At 61.4% G+C, this 18,322-nt stretch overlaps 3 protein-coding genes across 5 annotated transcripts; 2 read left to right on the forward strand and 1 right to left on the reverse strand.

The window, feature by feature from the left end:
* Positions 1 to 318: 318 nt before the first annotated feature.
* Positions 319 to 3,659, forward strand: LOC121171934 (tubulin alpha-3 chain). The gene is made up of 4 exons (XM_041003661.1): positions 319 to 549; positions 1,295 to 1,443; positions 1,690 to 2,370; positions 3,360 to 3,659. The coding sequence occupies exons 1-4, from the start codon at positions 429 to 431 to the stop codon at positions 3,654 to 3,656; spliced, it is 1,248 nt and encodes a 415-aa protein (XP_040859595.1). The 5' UTR covers positions 319 to 428; the 3' UTR covers positions 3,657 to 3,659.
* Positions 3,660 to 4,229: 570 nt separating this feature from the next.
* Positions 4,230 to 6,019, forward strand: THAP7 (THAP domain containing 7). Its single transcript, XM_041003662.1, has 5 exons — positions 4,230 to 4,270; positions 4,414 to 4,493; positions 4,721 to 4,876; positions 5,169 to 5,309; positions 5,424 to 6,019. Exons 2-5 carry the CDS (start codon positions 4,414 to 4,416, stop codon positions 5,974 to 5,976), a joined length of 930 nt encoding a protein of 309 aa, XP_040859596.1. The 5' UTR covers positions 4,230 to 4,270; the 3' UTR covers positions 5,977 to 6,019.
* A 333-nt stretch (positions 6,020 to 6,352) lies between these two features.
* LZTR1 (leucine zipper like transcription regulator 1) lies at positions 6,353 to 18,090 on the reverse strand. 3 transcript variants are annotated; one of them, XM_041003748.1, is made up of 21 exons: positions 17,888 to 18,088; positions 17,392 to 17,454; positions 15,182 to 15,238; positions 14,718 to 14,797; positions 13,940 to 14,048; positions 13,583 to 13,666; positions 12,897 to 12,954; positions 12,327 to 12,466; positions 11,587 to 11,788; positions 11,124 to 11,279; positions 10,776 to 10,886; positions 10,425 to 10,517; positions 10,237 to 10,332; positions 9,969 to 10,140; positions 9,614 to 9,783; positions 9,250 to 9,406; positions 8,667 to 8,793; positions 8,344 to 8,493; positions 7,741 to 7,846; positions 7,586 to 7,666; positions 6,353 to 7,465 (listed from the first exon to the last, which is right to left on the reverse strand). In XM_041003748.1, exons 1-21 carry the CDS (start codon positions 18,070 to 18,072, stop codon positions 7,349 to 7,351), a joined length of 2,514 nt encoding a protein of 837 aa, XP_040859682.1. In that variant the 5' UTR covers positions 18,073 to 18,088; the 3' UTR covers positions 6,353 to 7,348. The 3 variants fall into 3 exon arrangements, with proteins under 3 accessions (XP_040859682.1, XP_040859681.1, XP_040859683.1); XM_041003747.1 differs by having other exon boundaries at positions 9,969 to 10,143; XM_041003749.1 differs by lacking the exon at positions 15,182 to 15,238 and having other exon boundaries at positions 9,969 to 10,143; positions 17,888 to 18,090.
* Positions 18,091 to 18,322: the final 232 nt, after the last annotated feature.

Genomic DNA, 18,322 nt, shown 5'->3' on the forward strand with positions numbered 1-18,322 from the left:
GAGACTAGGAGGCCACAGTGATGGCTAGAGCCTCTGGGCTCCTGACACCCACAAGGGACACCTAGCTTGAACCCTTAGCTCCCAGCGCTGGCCCTGCCCAGCTGCTGTAAGCGTCTGTTAAGTGATCAGAGGAATACAGTAAATACTACTGTTTTAAAAAATTTTGTTAAATTATGATACTCCTGTCCATAATTCATGAATGTCCCTATAGGACCAACATGGGGGGGATCATTAGAAATCAAGGTAGTTAAAGAGGTTTTACACACCATGTGGTTGCACCTTGCCTTGACCATGAATGAGTTCTCCGTTTCTGTTCTGGTTCCCAGCGCGAGTGCATCTCTATCCACGTGGGGCAGGCAGGGGTCCAGATCGGCAATGCCTGCTGGGAACTGTACTGCCTTGAACATGGAATTCAGCCCGACGGCCAGATGCCAAGCGACAAAACCATCGGGGGCGGCGATGACTCATTCAACACGTTCTTCAGTGAGACGGGGGCGGGCAAACACGTGCCCAGAGCAGTGTTTGTGGACCTAGAGCCCACCGTGGTGGGTAGGTGCTGGGGCACGGGAGGGTGGGAGCTCCCAGCGTGGCCCCCCCTACTCCACAGCAGAGTCCTGAAGTACAAGTTCATGTGATGGTTAAGTGAGAAACCAGAAGGCACACATGTGCATGTCTGTGAGTGTGCGACTCAGCCTCCTGGTGACACAGCCCTACCATGGCAGCGAGAGATCTGCCTGGGGCTGCCCGGGTCGTGGTCAGGCGGCCTCTGTGCAGCCTGTGCGAGCTGGTTCTGTGGTTGAACGTTGCACACGAGGGTCTTGAGCCACATCTTCCACAGAAGGAGATCAGGGTGGAGCATTCACTCAGGTGCTCCAGGCCGGCAGCAGTGGGCAAGGAGAGCTGCGGGGAGAGAGGAGTGTCTCAGGAGATGGCAGGCTCACCTGTCAGCCTAGGAGTGGCCCTGCCCATCACACTGGCCCTGGCACTGCCCAGTTGCTGAGGGAGTTGAAATGCTCCCCTTGATGTAAGTGGAGGTAGGCAAGAAGAAATGGGTCTCCGTGTGAGGGGGTGAGAGGTACATCAGTGCCTCCCCAGGATCAGGGCACTGGTGCTGGTTGGTGAGTGACTCACCTGCCAAGATCCCCGGCCTGGGGTGTGGTCTGTGGAAGACATTGCCCAAAAACACCTGCCCCTGGTGACACAGCAGCACGTGCCTCCCTCGTGGAGCCGCAGGGTGCCACTGGTGCGGGAGGCATCCATGTCGGGAGCCTCACACGCCCGGGTCTCTCTGCAGATGAAGTGCGCACGGGCACGTACAGGCAGCTCTTCCACCCGGAGCAGCTGATCACCGGGAAGGAGGACGCGGCCAACAACTACGCCAGGGGCCATTACACCATTGGCAAGGAGATCGTCGACCTGGTCCTGGATCGCATCCGCAAGCTGGTAAGGGGGTGCCCTCACCCCACCCTGCGCAGCCTTAGCCTGGGAGGGGCGGGAGCAGGAGCAGGCCCGAGTCTGCAGAGGTCTCACCCTAAGGTGCGTTTTGCACTGCACCCGTGGGTCCTCATTGTGTGCTCTTCTTAGCTGCCATGTGGCCACCCTGAGTCTGCGTCAAGTCATAGGGGCCACGGGACGTGAGCGGGGCCAGCGGCAGGTTGGATGTGGCTCACACTGTCTGCTTTCCCCCAGGCGGACCTGTGCACGGGCCTGCAAGGCTTCCTCATCTTCCACAGCTTTGGGGGCGGCACCGGCTCCGGCTTCGCATCCCTGCTCATGGAGCGGCTGTCAGTGGACTATGGCAAGAAGTCCAAGCTGGAGTTTGCCATCTACCCGGCGCCCCAGGTCTCCACGGCCGTGGTGGAGCCCTACAACTCCATCCTGACCACCCACACGACCCTGGAGCACTCGGACTGCGCCTTCATGGTGGACAACGAGGCCATCTATGACATCTGCCGACGCAACCTGGACATCGAGCGTCCCACGTACACCAACCTCAACCGGCTGATCGGGCAGATCGTGTCGTCCATCACGGCCTCCCTGCGCTTCGACGGGGCCCTGAACGTGGACCTGACGGAGTTCCAGACCAACCTGGTGCCCTACCCCCGCATCCACTTCCCTCTGGCCACCTACGCCCCGGTCATCTCGGCGGAGAAGGCCTACCACGAGCAGCTGTCCGTGGCCGAGATCACCAACGCCTGCTTCGAGCCGGCCAACCAGATGGTCAAGTGTGACCCTCGCCACGGCAAGTACATGGCCTGCTGCATGTTGTACCGGGGTGACGTGGTCCCCAAAGACGTCAACGCAGCCATCGCCACCATCAAGACCAAGCGCACCATCCAGTTTGTGGACTGGTGCCCGACTGGGTTTAAGGTAGGCCTGGGAGACAGTGAGCGGTCATCCTGGTCAGGGGGCGGCAGGTTGGGAAGAGAGCTTCCACGTGCCCATGCCCCTGCCCCTGGGGGACACTGGCGTTGTGTGTCATGGCCAGGCGTGGGTCATAGCTTGGTGGATTCAGAGCGATTGTGTGATGTCTGTCCCTCATACTTTCTGAGCCTCACAATGTTTGTGGTCAGACTTTAAACAGGATAGACTGCTAGCTGAGGAATTTTTGGGGTCACTTTCTGGGTAATAGTGTCACTGTGAGAAACGCAGGTTCCATTTGTCGGGTTGTCAGAACCTCATGTCGTGTGTATAAGTTTTTCCTTTTAAAATGTATTTATTTAATTAGAAAGTCAGAGAGACAAAGAGGAAGATCTTCTGTCCAATGATTTGATTCCCACGTGGCAGCCATGGCCAGAGCTGAGCTGGTCTGAAGCCAGCAGCCCCGTGCTTCTTCTGGGTCTCCCACGTGGGTGCAGGGTCCCAAAGCTTTGGCCAGTCCTCCACTGCTTTCCCAGGCCACAAGCAGGGAGCTGGAAGGGAAGTGTGGCAGTTGGAGTTAGAACTGGCGCCCCTATGGGATCCTGGCGTGTGCAAGGTGAGGGCTTTAAGCCGTAGGCCACTGCACCGGATCGTGTGTGTCAGCTTAAATCTGTTCATTTCTACACCTGCTGCGACTCTCTCCCACTTAGAGCAGCAGCTAGAAAGACATCGCACATCCTGTGCTAGTGTGTGAATCCGTGGAAAGTCCTTGTGGTTCTGCGGGACGGAAGTGGCTAGCCGCTCCTTTCTGTACGTGTGAGTGAGTGGATGATCCTAGCATGTGTGCCCTGTTCTCTGGTGATGGGACACGCTGGGCCCCTCGCTGCACTCTGCAGCCCTCTGCCGTCTGTCCTGCCTGTCCTGGGACAGCACAGACTTGGGCTTGTCTCTGTTGCCTGGTTAGAGCCTCACGTTGTTGTCTCCTCTTTGTCTGGCAGGTGGGCATTAACTACCAGCCCCCGACCGTGGTGCCCGGCGGTGACCTGGCCAAGGTGCAGCGGGCCGTGTGCATGCTGAGCAACACCACGGCCATTGCCGAGGCCTGGGCCCGCCTGGACCACAAGTTCGACCTCATGTACGCCAAGCGGGCCTTCGTGCACTGGTACGTGGGCGAGGGCATGGAGGAAGGGGAGTTCTCGGAGGCCCGGGAGGACCTGGCGGCTCTGGAGAAGGATTACGAGGAAGTGGGCGTGGATTCGGTGGAGGCTGAGGCCGAGGAAGGGGAGGAGTACTGAGGGTCCGTCTGTACGGGATATATGTTCCTATTAAAGCATCAGGATTCAGGCATCGTGTGTCTGGTCTGCTCTTTGACAAAAAGCGCCTGTCCACGCGTGCTCCGTCCCACGGCGATTGCTGGTTGGAGAAAAGCCGAATGTTGCTGTGCAGAAGGTACCCAGAATGGCAGAAGCACCTTCCCTGCAGCCCAGGAAGACTTGAGAATGGCCGGATGAAGGACTCAGAAGTTACCGGGCCTTTTTTTCTTAGTAGTATTTGAAAGGCAGAGCTACAGAGAGTGTTCCACCGGCTTTTCACCCCCAAATGGTCGCCTGAGCCATGGTGGGGCCAGGAAGGACCTCCTGGGTCTCCTTCGCGTGTGGCCGTCACCACTGCCTCTCCAGGCGCATGCCGGAGTGTCGGGTGGGGAGTGGAGCAGCCGGGACTCGAACCGGCGTCCCCGCCATCCTGGCGCGCTCCCCTCTTGACCAGCCAGGTGGTAACCAAGGAGACGCGACGGCGCCCAGCCCTCTTCCGGCGCCGCCCGCTCCCGCGTCTCTATGGTCGCCACTTCCGCTCTCTTCCACACCCTCCCCGCCTCGCGAGACTTTGGCGGCGCAGCAATGGCCAGAGCGTGAGTTGCCGCTGAGTGGACCTGGAGCGGCCGTGCTGGGAGCGGCCGGGACGGGAGCTGGCCGGGACGCGCTCGGGGGCCGGGGGGAGCCCGACGGGGCGGGCGCGAGGCCGGCCGCCGCCCAGCTGCCCCCTGCGCCCCAGATGCCGCGTCACTGCTCGGCCGCCGGCTGCTGCACTCGGGACACCCGCGAGACGCGCAACCGCGGCATCTCCTTCCACAGGTCAGCGCGCGTGCGCAGTGGCTCCCGTGCGCGGGGCGGGAAGGGCGCGTGCGCGGCCGCTGTGCGCCCGGGTGTGCTCTGCGGCGGCGCATGCGCCGTGTGGCTCCCCGCAGTCCCGGTTGGAGGGCGCATGCGCCTAGTGGTTCCGCGTGGCTCCCCGCGGTCCTGGCGGGAGGGGGCGTGCCCGGCGTGTCCTCCCGGGGCTCACGGGGTCCGTGGCTCCGCAGACTCCCCAAGAAGGACAACCCGAGGCGAGGCTTGTGGCTGGCCAACTGCCAGCGGCTGGACCCCAGCGGGCAGGGCCTGTGGGACCCCGCGTCCGAGTACATCTACTTCTGCTCCAAACACTTCGAGGAGAACTGCTTTGAGCTGGTGGGAATCAGGTGCGTCCCGCGCGGCGGGCGGGCGGCCTGGCCGGGTGGACCCCGGGCCGGCGTGCACCCCGGGCTGCCGCTCCCTCTTCCCGCTCTGCCCGGTAGTGGAAAGGAGCCCCTTCCCTCCTCCGCTCACCCCGCCCGCCCAGCAATCCACAGATAGCAGAGTGCTTTGAGGGGGGCAGCCGGGCTAGCTATCCCTGGTGATGGAGTGTTCTGCACCCCGAGAGGCGTGCACCCCACCTCTCCTGCCGCCCTGGGCCTGGCGCTCACCCGGGCTGCTCCCACCCCCTCTCCACAGCGGCTACCACAGGCTGAAGGAGGGCGCCGTCCCCACCATATTTGAGTCTTTCTCCAAGCTGCGCCGCACGGCCAAGACCAAGGGGCACAGCTTCGCGGCCGGGCCGCCGGACGTCAGCAGGCTGCGGCGATGCAGGAAGCGGTAGGTGCTTCTGCAGGGGCAGAGCCGGGGACTGTGCCCTGCTGGACTGAGGAGGGCCCCCTCGCTGGACAGGGTTCTGGCTCAAGCCCTGTCAGTCTCTTTCTGTGCCCGCAGCTGCTCTGAAGGCCGAGGGCCCACGACCCCGTTCTCTCCACCCCCACCCGCCGATGTCGCCTGCTTTCCAGTGGAAGAGGCCTCAGCACCTGCCACTTTGTCAGCATCCCCAGCCGGGAGGCTGGAGCCAGGCCTCAGCAGCCCCTTCTCTGACCTCCTGGGCCCCCTGGGTGCCCAAGCCGAAGAAGCAGGCTGTAGCGCCCAGCCATCGCCAGAGCCCCAGCCCTCGGCACTCGAGCCCCGGCCTGTGTCCCCATCGGCCTACATGCTACGCCTGCCGCCGCCTGCCGGAGCCTACATCCAAAACGAGCACAGCTACCAGGTGGGCAGCGCACTGCTCTGGAAGCGGCGGGCCGAGGCGGCCCTGGACGCCCTGGACAAGGCCCAGCGGCAGCTGCAGGCATGCAAGCGGAGGGAGCAGCGGCTGCGCCTGCGGCTGACTAAGCTGCAGCAGGAACGGGCACGGGAGAAGCGGGCACAGGCCGATGCCCGGCAGACTCTGAAGGAGCACGTGCAGGACTTTGCCATGCAGCTGAGCAGCAGCATGGCCTGAGTCGGGGCTGGGCACGGGGGCTGCAATAAAGTACATTCCTGCAGGTGCTGCTGTCTCGCTCAGCTGGGAGCGCAGACCCCCAGGACCCCAGTCCCACCCACCAGCCACAGCCCCATGCTGCAGGGAAGGGGGATGGCAGCCACTCCCCTGCTGCAGTGGGGGTCCCACAGCGCCCCCTTGTGTTCAAGAAAGCCAGACACTTATTAGCTTGCACTACCCATCCCCCCCCCTCCCGCCATCGGAGACAAGGACAGCAGGACAGTTGCCAACTGTTTAAGGTTACCATCCACGCTCCCTGCAGCTGGGGGTGGGGCACATCAAAACAGAGGCGTCCCCCCCCCAAAGGCTTCCTGGTCTCAGAAACCTACCACAATTGGCTGGTTTCAGCTCTAGGCTTGTAACGTCATTTATTCATGTCCCCTCTAGGGGGCACGGTCAGGGAGGGCTAGGGACAGGGAGCAGGTGGGGAGCTGGATCTGCAGATGGTCCAGCTCTGGGAGAGAGGAGGGTGTTCTCCACTGGAGGCATTCCTGCCTTTCTGTTGCCTGATGCCTCCTCCCCAGGCCTGCTCACAGCCACCTAGGTGGCTACGCTAAGGGCCCCCAGCTGTGGCAGTCCCCTACAGCCAGCTCCTCTTCCTGCCTACCAGGCCTACAAAGCAGAGTGGGTCCTCCCACTGCAGGGCAACTGCCTGGCCATCTCTGGCTGTGGGAGGGGGGCTACCCTGGACACCTCCTGCAGCCCCTTGGCTACCTGTGTGATAGGGTCGCCCTAGGTGGGAATGGTGAATTATAAATGGCATTAGGGGAAACAGACAAGATGAAACCAATATTGGAGGGGGCGGGGAACCAGGTAGGTTAGGGTCAGGGTGGCCTTTCTATGCCGGAACATTTTAAGGGGCCTGTCTGCCAGCTTCTCCCCATCCCAGGCCTAATGCTCACCCAGAGGTCCCTGCAGCCTGGCAGTCGGGGACCAGCCCCACCCTGTGATGCCATGGGCCAGGAGCTGACTTTGGTGCCTTCTCTCATAGCTCACCCTGGCTCCAACCCCACTATTCCTCACCAGCCCCACTCACAGGTGTCTCAAAGGGTGGCTCCCTAGGGCCGTGGTGTCCTGCCTGGTGTCCTCTGCCCCCAAGCACAGGCCCTAACGTCTGCATCCACATCACCCAGACCATTGTCTCTGCCTCCTGTGGCCTCCCACCTGGGACAAAGTGCCGAGTGGGTGGGGAGGGCTCTGCTTCTCCGTGTCCCTGTGTGGCTGCCTGGCCCTGTGTCCTCTCTCGGCTTCTCTCGGTGGTCCCAGCAACCCTGGCTCTTGGCCCAGCAGGTGCAGTGGCCGGTCCCTGTGCAGGCTGTGGTGCCACAGGCCATCAGATGTCAGCCCCCAGCTCTGCGCACTGCTTGTCGGAGATGTGAGAGGCCAGGGAGTCGATGATGTCCAACAGCAGCTGCTGACTCAGCGACCGTAGTGTGGGCAGCTTTGAGACCTGTGGGGGGGGTGGGGCAGAGCAGAACGAGATAGGCATGGATTCCTGGGGTGCTCGACCCCTGCTCAGGGTGCAGGGCTGGCTCCCGAGCCCACGGGTGCCAGGCTCAGGCAGGCTGACCTTGGTGAACTGGTGCACGATGATATGCAGGCAGTGCCGCTTCATGTCCAGCGCCTGCGTCTTGTCGGCCGCCTCCAGGATCTACAAGGGCAGCGGTGACCCTGAGGCCCGGCTCCCAGTGCCCTCGGGGGAGGGGAGCGGGCCCCGAGCGCTACCTGGAGCACGTTCTGCACCGTCACGTTCATCTCCAGGTTCTGCTTGCAGTAGGCCTGCAGCCGGTTGTTGTAGAAGCCGTAGTAGTAGGGAGCAGCGAACAGGTAGCTGGGGGCGGGGCTGGTTAAGGAGCCACCCGCCAAATGAAGAAGGGACCCGTCCTGACCACACAGAAGGTGGCTAGAACCCCACCGCCTAGACGGCGCAGGCTGTCTAATGTGAAGCACCAAACCCAAATCCTCTCTCTGAGAACCACATGTAGCATCCCTTGATAACGGGAACATACTGGAGAATCATAAACATTGCAGCGCACACCTGCACAAAACCGAGACCCGGGTGGCAGAATTTTAGAGGCTGACTATCTGTCACTGAGACATCCACATGTGGCCCCTGTAGGGGTACAGAGCCCCCATGGGAGTGAGGTCCCTGGAAACCACGCCTTGCCCATCTGCTTGCCTGCGGCACAGGGCAATGATCACCCATCCACCTGGCAGGCTCGAGGGTCCACCTGCCTCTCCTGGCTGCCAGCACCTCCCTACCTCTCCTGGCTGCTGTGGGTCCCCCACCCCAGCCCAGACCCAGGCGGAGTCGCGTCTGGAGGATGCAGCGAGTCCTCGGGCGGCATGTTGACCTCGCCGTAGTAGATGTAGCGCAGCATGGACTCGAAGGCCTGCCGGCTGGGCACCATCTCCCCAATGGAGATGTTCACCTGCCCATCCTCGGGCATGAAGGACCGGAACATGGCTTCGAAGTAGCTGCAGGTGCAGGGTGGACCCTCAGTGGAGTGAGACCAGCGTGCTGACAGGGGTTGGGGAGGGGGCAAACCCTAAGTGGGGTGAGACCAGTGAGGGGGCAGACCCTCAGCAGGTCGAGGCCAGTGTGCTGGCCAGGGGCCCAGTGCCCTCCCACCTGGGGGCTCAGGCCCCACCTGGAACGGGCAGCCAGGATGGCTTTGTGGGCTGGCCGCGGGTGCCCATCCAGCAACAGCGTGATATCGCAGAATTCTGCGCCTGCCCCCTCCAGGTATGCCTTCATGTCCTGGATGAGAGAGGTGCCTGGGGGATGGGGGGTGAGGGGTGTGTAAAAAGGCCCTTAAGCAGGTGCCCCTCACCCCCCACATGCCCCAGGCAAGAGTTGAGAGACAGCTTTGTATCTGCCCATGGGACCCCATGCTCACTGCCTCCCTGGGACTGGAGGCCTCTTGGTGGTAGTCTCTCCTCCCCTTCACCCCTCCCCCTCCCACACACACTGTGCCAAGAGGGAAGCTGTACAACTGACCACATGACCCTGGGCCGGCACTGGCATACCAGCCAGAAAGGGGCTCCAGTATCCACTGCATCCCGAAAAGGGCTTAGGTCCGGGTTCCTAGCTGCCCGCTTTCCCCCGACCCCTGTGCCTGGAGAACCCTGGAGTTCCTCCATGCCATCCACATTGGGCCTACCAGGTGCTGCCCCCTGTGCCCTATAACAACCACCATTACCTCCCTCCCCTGGCGCCCCCCACCTCCCTACCGATGTCCACAGGCTGATCGGAGGGGGCACGCGGGGGTGGCTGCTGCTTGCGCCGCACGATCTCCACAATGAGGGGGGATGAGAGGCGTTCAAACTCCTTCATCATGATCACCTGGTTGAAGTGGGACTCCTTCACCACGAAGTTCAGGCAGTGCTCCTGGGACAAACAGGGCCATCAGACCAGGGCCTGGCAGTGGAAGGTGTGGCCTGAACAGGCCCCGCCCATCCTCCCACAAGCCCTACCTTAGCTGGTCCAGGGCCCCAGGGCCCCAGGGAGAGGGTTGTGTGTGAAGTGGAAGGTGTGTCCTTAGGCAGGCCCTGCCCACCCTCCCATAGGGCCCCACCTTGTCCCCTAAGGCCCCACCTTGAGTTGGCCCAGCTGCAGCCGAGCAGCGCTCTCACAAACCACCAGCACGTTCTGCAGGTCCACCGAGGCCTCGATGTACTGCCGGCACAGCTGCTCTAGGCGGCACAGCTGGAAGCTCAGCGCCAGCTTGTACACATCCATGATGAGCAGCACATCCTCCACGTGGCCTGCGCCCAAGAGCCACTGAGACCCCGGAGTAAGGCAGGGCAGGGGGCCAGGGCCCAGGGCTTCCCAATCAAGTAGCTGGGTTGGGGCCAGTGAGGGCCCTCAGAAGGCACAGCGGCCACCCTGCTGCCTGCATGGCAACAGCACCTCCCCAACCCCATCACTCTTGCGCCCTGCCAGGACAGACCTTTCCGTGGGTATTTGATCTTGTCCGTGTAAAGGAACTGCATAAGCACCTCGAAGGGCCGGGCCTCGGCCTCGCGGATGGCCACGCGCAGCAGGGGCGGCCTGGCCCCAGCACCAGGCCCAGCTGGGCCAGGCGTGTCCCTGGCTGTCGAGGCCACTGCCTCCTCCTCCAGCTTCTGTAGGTGAGAAGGGTTCTGTTCACAGGGTACACCCCATGGACCAGCGGGGCTGCTCCCCTAGGCAGGGCCAGGTCAGGGTGGGCGCCTCACCTGGGCCAATCGCTCGCGTGCCTGCACGATCTTCCTGCGGAGCCAGCGACTGCGGGCTGTGACAATGACCACGTGGCCCTGGACGCACTCTTCCTTCTGCACAGAGTGGGGCGGGACTGAAGGCTCAGGAGACCCCGCCCCACCCCTGCAGGGACACGGGGGTGTGTGACAGCAGCCAGGGTACCCACCTCGCCCAGCACGAACTCCACATCACAGAACTGACGGCTCTCCCACAGCCGCCCATAGTCCTCGTGCAGGGTGCACTTAGGGTAACAGGAGAACTGCCAAGGAGGAGAGCTCCAGGTCAACCGGGATGGCAGGGCACCACCAGCACACTCCACCCCACCTAGGAGCTTGTCCCTAAACCCACTGTCCCCACAGGCCAGCCCTGACCACCTGCTCCTCCATCCCTGGAAGGGGCTGACCCCAGGAAGCCCACACTCAGCTCTGGCTCTGCCCTTGGCCTGTGAGTATGCTTAAAGGCCCCACGTTGAACTCTGGCCGGAGCTGTAACTCTGCCACCCGGCCCCCAGCCCCACCTGGAACCTGTACATCTCCCCGCTACGGATGTTGTTGTCCACAGTGCCCCCGAAGATATACATGGCGTCCGAGATGACAGCGGCTGCGTGGAAGAGCCTTCCGCTGGGGAGCTAGGGGAGGGGTGCAAGTCAGCAGGGGAACGAGGCACGGGGCACTCTGGGGGCCACGGGACACATCCATGCGGGGGTGGGCCTCAGAGCACAGCACCCATCTAGGGGCGTGACCCCCAGGAGCTAAGCACAGGGCCAGGGCCACCTTGGCCATGTGACCCTGAGCAGGTGCTTCCTGGAGCCATGGCCTCTCCGTCTGTGAGTTGGGGAGGGGTAGGCTGATCAAGGGGTCCTCACCTCCGAGGCTGGCTGCAGAGGCTGCTTGGCTGAGGTGGTGCCGAAGTCCAGCCCAAACACATCCCGGGACTTCTTGAAGCCGCCTCGCTCCTCGGATGTCGGCGTGGGCGCCTCCTCTGAAGCAGATGCCCGCTCCGGCACTTCCGCCCCGCTGACCTGGGTGGCAGGGGACCATGCAGGTACAGAGGGTTATAAGGTGGGGAGACTGGCTGCAGGGCACAGGCACGCAGCCTGGAGGGCCTAGGGGGGGCTCCCGGGAGAGGAGAGGGCGTCCAGAGAGGCAGACATCTAGGGCTGAGGGCCCTGCATATTCTGGCCATAGTCCTGGTGTCTGGCTGGAACCCTGGGACATCCTGAGGCTGTGGGGGACAGGGGGGCAGGTGGCAGCAGGACAGGAGCCCTCCTGCCTCCCAAAACCCACCCCTAGTCGCTCTCCCTGCACCTGGGCCTTGGTGGTGCCCACCTCGCTGTCGGAACTAGGCTGGACGACTTCCCAGGTCTGAAAGTCCACATCATAGCAATGCAGTTCGTTGGGCAGCGTGTTGTCGGCTGCGCCTCCAAACACATAGAGGTGGCGATCGAAGGCCACCATGGTGTGTCCATAACGCCGCTGTGGTGGTGGCGGGGAGCCTCGGAGCAGGTGCTCCGTGGGGATCCGTGTCCATCTGGGTTGGGGGCAAGCACACGAGGATTAACAGGTGCTGGGGGAGGGAAGAGGGACAGTTGGGGCTCCCCTACACCCAAGAAAGTCCCTGCTATAGCAACACTGGCCACACTCAACTCTGGCACCATCTTTGCGCAGCTCCACACCCATGGTGCTCCCTTCTGCTTCCAATGCCCAGGCCTTCTTCCTACCCACCCTGCCCTCTTGGATGCCCCCAGCTTCCTTGCAGACCCAGGTCCCCTGGACATACAGTGGGTATTCCCTATTCCAGATCCCCGGGCCAGAGGCCAGCAGCAGCACCACCACCACAGACAGCGGTTCAGGCTGCCTATTCACTGAGGGCACCCTAAGGTCTGGACACCCTCTGAATGCATGAGATGCGTGCCGGGCACATTTGGCGTTGGCAGCTCCCAGCCAAGCCCTCTCCAGTGGCCTGCCGTAGGTGCCTACATGTCTGGGAGCTCAGAAGGGGTGCACCACTGCACTTTGCACAGGGAAGCCTGGGTACTGAGCACATTCGCCTGCCTCAATGCACTCACGTCTTGTCCTTGAACTCGAACTGGAAGAGGTTGTTGGTGATCTTGGCGCCACTCTGCCCGGAGAACACGAACATCTTGTCTCGGCACACGGCCACGGGGAAGTTGCAGCAAGAAGGAGGGATCTCACCGCTCTGTGCCACCTGGTGGGGGGCAAGACAATCAGTCAGGGGCAGAGGCCCCCCTTCCCCCATGCCCAGGCTCAGCCCCCTTGCATGTGGCCTGTGTGGTCACTTGGGCGCTGCCTGCTGTCAACAGCTAGGGGCTAAACCACCCCAGGGGTTAGGTCAGCACGCAGGGCACAGGACAGCACAGGGAGGGGACTTCCTTGTGTGTCAGTGGGGGTGGCCTCGGCCCACATCACGCTTTACCCTGTCACCCATGGCTCTGCCCACCCAAAGCCTGTTTCCAAAGTTGCTGCACAGGGCAGAGCACAGGTGCAGCTGCGGTGGGTTGCCAGGGAGGAAGGAAGTGACGTTTGGGGGTGGGTGGGAGACATATGAGGCAACGGGAGGAAGTAGTTTGTGCCCTGCACCCCTGCCCTCACACCCTGCCTGTACCCTGGGCACTCACCTCCTCCCAGCCTGTGAGCTCCCGGTCCTGGAGGCCGATGGTCCACATGTCGTTCAACCTGTGTTAGGACATGAGGTCGGTGGCCCTTTGGGTGTGGCGGTCAGGGTGATGTGCCCAGAGCATGCGACAGGGGACAACAGAACAGGGGGACTGCCTGTGCAGCCCTAAGGTGCGGTGTTCACGGGGCTGCGCCCTGACTCCTCCCTTGGCCCAGCCTGAGAGGCCCTGAGCAGCCTCCTGCACCATGTCTGGCCCAGCCCTGTTCAGCTGTCCCCAAGCCCCATGCCCCCTATGCCCAGAGGCTGGCAGCTACAGAGCTACGCCCAGGAGGGCTTTCTGTAACATCCAAGCTTGGGGCAACAAGCCCATGCTACTCTTGTAATGAAAAGAACACAGCAAAGCTGTGCTTTTTTAAACCAAGAGGAGAAATGTCCGTGGCATGTGCCGGAAGCCAAGGCTGGGGCTGAGCCTGACCCCGCCCCCACCCACCCCAACGCCTCACTCCTCCATGGGACTGAGTACCCTCATCCAGCAAATGAAGGAGCCAAGGGGTCAGCTGGGGGAGCTGCCCACAACCCCCTCCTGAGAAGGGTTCCACCTCCCCAGCTGGAGCCCCCACAAGCACCAAGACTGGCTCCTTGTCCAGGACGTGGGAGACAGCACATATGGCAGGGCCACCCCCTTACCTGGCATTGCCATCATAGCCAGCAAAGATCCACAGCTTGTCACTATACACTGTGGCTCCGTGGGCCGACCTGGCAACTGGCAGCCTGCACGAGGGATGGAAACCAGGAGTGAGGCTGTGCCAGGGCAGGTGGCAGCTGAGGGAGGAATTCAGGCATCCCCAGCATGACACCCTCCCCCTAGGGGCACCCTCCCCCTAGGGAGTTGGGAGCAGGTTGTGGATAGCTGTCAGTTGGGAGTCAGCACCCAAATACTAGAATCCTCTAGGTATCTGGAAAACCATGGGGTGGGGCTGGATCCCAGGCCCACAGCGCCCTAGAAACCCCACTGGATCCCACAGCCTCGGCCAAGCCTCTCACCGCCCTTCGATTTTCCACTCTGTCCACTGGCCGGTTGCAAATTTGTACTCGAAGAGGTCGTTTTTATTCTTCAAGTTCGAATTGGAATAAATGTCCCCAGTGTAGCCCCCTGGTGGCGAGAGTAAGACTTGGTCACACCAAGAGGCAGAGCTGAAGTCTTCAACCCTTGGGTAGGGTGTGTGTGTGTGTGTGCACACGTGTGTGGGGGAGAGTGGAACACAATTTTGTTCCCTTTAAAATGCACCTGCTGGGGACCAGCATTGTGGTATAGTGTGTTAAGCTGCCACCTGCAGCCCATGAGCACCAGTTTGAGTCCTGGCTGCTCCACTTGTGATCTAGCTCCCTGCTAATGTGTCTAGCAAAGCAGCAGCAGATGGCCCAAGTGCTCGGGTCCCTTCCATCCACAGGAGAGACCCAGAAGGAGTTGCACCAGTCGCAGCCATTGTACATCTTTGTACCTCTGTCTCTCTCTCTCTGTCCTTCCCTTCTTCCATACCTATAACTTTCAAATAACTATCTTTTTTTATAAATGCACCTGCTGCCCGCTGGGCTCAATGGACACTCAGAGGAACAGGACTGTGTTCCCTGCCCCAGACCAGTCACAGACGGGCCCAACCCAACCCCATGAGCCCAGGACAGTTAGGGGACAGGAGCTTCCCTTCCTCCAGTGCACGGGAGGTGGAACGCAGAGCCCTGGCTGGGTGCCAAGAGGCTGGGACCCCAGCACTGGCGGCAGCGAAACATCTGTAGGCCCAGGCAGGGGTGGGAGGCAACTTACCAAACACAAACATGCTGCTCCCATAGACCACGGCCGAGTGGTGGTAGCGAGGTGCTGGTGGGGTCCCTGTGGTGAAGGCCCTAGGGGTGGGCACACAGGTACCAGGTGTCAGCCATGTGCACACACTCCATCACAAGAGTTGAATATTTTTTTAATTTAAATTTTAAATACATTTTAAATGTGCTGAGTATTTTGTGCATCTACTTTTGCCAAAGAATCTCTTCTATGGCTACAAGGTCCCGGGCACACCTGCTTGGCCACTACTTGCTGAGGCTGTGGGGTGCCTTCCCCCTTGAGTGCGGGCTGCGTGCAGGCTGCTCCCGGCAAGGGGCTGCACTGCTGCAGGGAATACCTGGAGGCAGCAGATGCCCAACCCAAGACCACATGGCCCAGGGAAGCCTCTCTCTGAGGGGAGGAGGAAAGAGGCACACTAGGAAGTGGAGCTGGGCCCAGGGATGACGTACCTGCACCAGGAGCAATCTTTCACGTCGAACCGCAGAAGGTCATTGAGCATCGTCTTCCTGAAAGATAGCCAGAGAGAGGGTGGCATTGGCCTGGTGCACACTGCAGGGCCAGAGACAGGCACCAGGCATAGCCCCAGGGGCAAAGGTGTTTGTGTGGGCCCTCCCTGCACCCCACCCTCACCCAGGCCGAGCCAGGTAACTGACCAGGTGATGGCCAAGGGACAAGGGTGGTGCCCATGAAGTGGGCACCTAGGATAGCCACACAGCTGAGGGCATCACCCTGGCTTCCCTCTGGAGCCCACTCAGGGGGCTAATGGGTGGGCATGAGTCATTGCTCAGATCTCACTCTAGCTGCAGAATCCCAACCTCAGGGGAGGCCCTTCTCATTCCTCTTCTTGCTACTTCATTTATACTGTAAACCCTAAGTAACAAGTGCACCTAAGATAATGCTACAACTGAGGCAGCAGCTGTCTCCAGGAACAATCCTCCAGGAACAATCGCATCTCCTATCCCACCATCCCACCTCTGCCTCCTGCCTCTGGGCCAGCTTCCTATGCAGACACACCCTCGGGGTGGCAGCTGGGGAAGGCCCAAGTGATGGCTGTCCTGCCATCCATGTAGGAAACTCAGATGGAGTTCCTCGCGTCCTGGCCTTAAGAAGCAAGAACAACAACCAGTTGCCCCTCATGCCAGGCAGCACTGCCCCTCTTCCTGCATTTTGCAGGACAGGAAGCAGCCACCTGGGGGACAAAAAGCTTGAGGTCAACCAGCACTCGCTGGGACTAACTCCCACCCCACCCCCTTTGTCAATCAGCACTCCCTCCTAGGAAGCCGTCCTATGCACACGTCCTTCTGTGCACACGGCCAGTTTTTTACAAAAACCACACCTGGTGAAAGACCAGTCTGTACTCCAATTCCTGCCACCTGTCTCTGTGGTCAAACAGGATTCTGGGAGGACAGTCTGCAACTGACTAAGCTCTCCCACGCTACAGCAAATCAACATGGATTCACTCTGGTTAATGCCTGGTAAATGGCAACTCAGAGGGAGCAGACAGTCCCCAAACAGGCCAGCTTTTCTTGAACACCAAAGATTCTAGTCTACCCATGACAACGCAGTAAGAACAGTTCTCTGCGAGAACCATGGCTCATCTGGCTTCCACCCATTAGTTGTTTTTCTTTTCCCTGTTATTCAGAGTCCTTGTTCTAACTTACAAAATGTTTCACATTGTATGCAGCCTACAGGATTCTGCTTCTGGCTACAAGTTACCATAGGCAGAGCTGCCTGCTACAAGCCCACCTCATTTCCCACCCATTGCTCGGGGTGGGAGTAGGGAACACCGCTGCCTCTTCTGTCCAGGTTCTAGTCACCACCTTGCAGGGGGATGCCTGGGTGCTGGGCCACAGATGCCAGGATGCAGGTGTGACCCAAGGGAGGCAGCAGGGGTGCTGTGTGTGTATGTGTGCCAGTTTGCTCTGGGGTTGACCAGCGGAGGCCTGACTCACAAGGTGCACTGGAGTGGGGTGAGGGGGGGAGGGAGAAAAGGAAGAAAGTGGGAGTCCCCAGAAGGTGCTTCGTGAGCAAGTCCAGGGCAATCCACAGGCAGCAGGGCAGCCAGTGTGGCTGTGCGCAGGGAGGGGGCAGTGGGGAGCAGCAGGGAACACCTTACACTGCCCGGAGGACCCTGCACCCAGAGGTGGGGACCCTGCACTCAGAGGAGGGGACCCGGGCATTCAGAAGTGGGGACCCCGCACTCAGAGGAGGGGACCCCGGCATTCAGAGGTGCGGACCCCACACTCACAGGTGCGGACCCCGCACTCAGAGGTGGGGACCCTGCACTCAGAGGTGGGGTCCCTGGCACTTAGAAATGCAGAGAAAGATGGGGGCAGCAGACAGGCAGGGGGTGAGGTACAGTGGTGAAGATGATGTTCAGGGCATCGCAGGGACAGCTCTGGTACCTAAATCCCTGCCGCCCACATGGGAGGAGACTGGACTGAGTTCTGGGCTCCTGGCTTCAACTTGGCCCAGCCTTGACTCTACTGTGGGAATTTGGGCAGGACCGGGGTGCATGAGGCAGGAGAACCAGCAGGTGGGAGAGCTTTCCTTGCCTGTCTCTCTTTCAAACAAAAAGGAAAAAGACAATTATTATTATTTGTTTATAAAGTGAAAATTGGAAGGACTTGGGGGTGGGAAGAGGAACACAGACACTTACCCGTTGTCGCCACCAAATACGTAGATGGCATCCTTATAGGCCACCACTGTGTGTTTGCTCCGGCTGCAAAGAAGCAAAGCGGCATGTGGGAAGGGAGGGAGGGGATAGCTGGTGAGGCTGGAGTTCATGGGGGACGGGGTGGGGAGGCAACCCAAGGAATGGGACAGTGCCACTCATGGACTGCCACATTCATCCGATGGCAGAGACCCCTAAACCCACCCCTCCCAAACGACTCGGCATGCACGCAGGCAATGTCCGACGCAGCAGGTGGGGGCAGCAATGCTGGGGCTATCCATCCCCCAGACAGCATCTGGGGGCCCAGCCCCAGCCTCAGCTCCTTAAGATCAGCAGCTCTAGCACCGGGCACAGCTCTCTGGGGCAGCACCGCCCTCCACCCCGCCACACAGCGACCCGGGCGCCATCACCTCCATTCCAAGTTTCCCACGCCCTGGCCTCGTCCCTGAACCCGCCCCCTAGTCCCGAACCCCCGCCGTACCGGGCACCCACGAACTCGTCGCAGGGCGGGAGGCGCCGCCAGCGATGCACCGTTTCGAAGGGCCCAAAATTAAGGGTCAGGTACTCCACACTGTCCGAGCAGCTGTGGTCAAAGTCCACGCTGGGGGCTACCTTGGACCGCGCGCCGCCTCCGGCCAAGGCCCCGGCCCCGCCCGGGCCCGCCATCCCGGGGCCCGCCGGCTCAGCCACCGGCTGCTGCACGGTCCTCGGCGGCCTCCGCCCAGACGGGAATACATTTCCCGACAGGCCCTGCGCCGACGCGAGCGGTACTTCCGACCAGCGCCGCGGTCTGGCCGGTCCGCCCTTTTGCGACAGGCCTAGCGCTCGCCGAGACGACGGGCGAGGGCGGCGGGCCCTGGCTTTCTCCTTTGGCTGCCAGCTGCGTGTGACCTTCTAGAACGCATTTCCCGCGGCA

The sequence above is a fragment of the Ochotona curzoniae genome, unplaced genomic scaffold, assembly GCF_017591425.1.
Source record: "Ochotona curzoniae isolate NIBS_2020 unplaced genomic scaffold, NIBS_Ocur_1.0 scaffold_274, whole genome shotgun sequence".
NCBI lineage: Eukaryota > Metazoa > Chordata > Mammalia > Lagomorpha > Ochotonidae > Ochotona > Ochotona curzoniae.

Coding starts and splice junctions, on each gene's coding strand:
- LOC121171934 (XM_041003661.1), top strand. CDS start 429: ATGCCAAGCGACAAAACCATCGGGGGCGGCGATGACTCATTCAACACG. Junction 1,444..1,689: donor TGGATCGCATCCGCAAGCTG/GTAAGGGGGTGC, acceptor GCTTTCCCCCAG/GCGGACCTGTGCACGGGCCT. Junction 2,371..3,359: donor GGTGCCCGACTGGGTTTAAG/GTAGGCCTGGGA, acceptor TTTGTCTGGCAG/GTGGGCATTAACTACCAGCC.
- THAP7 (XM_041003662.1), top strand. CDS start 4,414: ATGCCGCGTCACTGCTCGGCCGCCGGCTGCTGCACTCGGGACACCCGC. Junction 4,494..4,720: donor CGCGGCATCTCCTTCCACAG/GTCAGCGCGCGT, acceptor GTGGCTCCGCAG/ACTCCCCAAGAAGGACAACC. Junction 5,310..5,423: donor CTGCGGCGATGCAGGAAGCG/GTAGGTGCTTCT, acceptor CTGTGCCCGCAG/CTGCTCTGAAGGCCGAGGGC.
- LZTR1 (XM_041003747.1), bottom strand. CDS start 18,072: ATGGCGGGCCCGGGCGGGGCCGGGGCCTTGGCCGGAGGCGGCGCGCGG. Junction 10,333..10,424: donor TGGAGTTCGTGCTGGGCGAG/GTGGGTACCCTG, acceptor CACTCTGTGCAG/AAGGAAGAGTGCGTCCAGGG. Junction 8,794..9,249: donor CGATCAGCCTGTGGACATCG/GTAGGGAGGTGG, acceptor CCCATCCCCCAG/GCACCTCTCTCATCCAGGAC.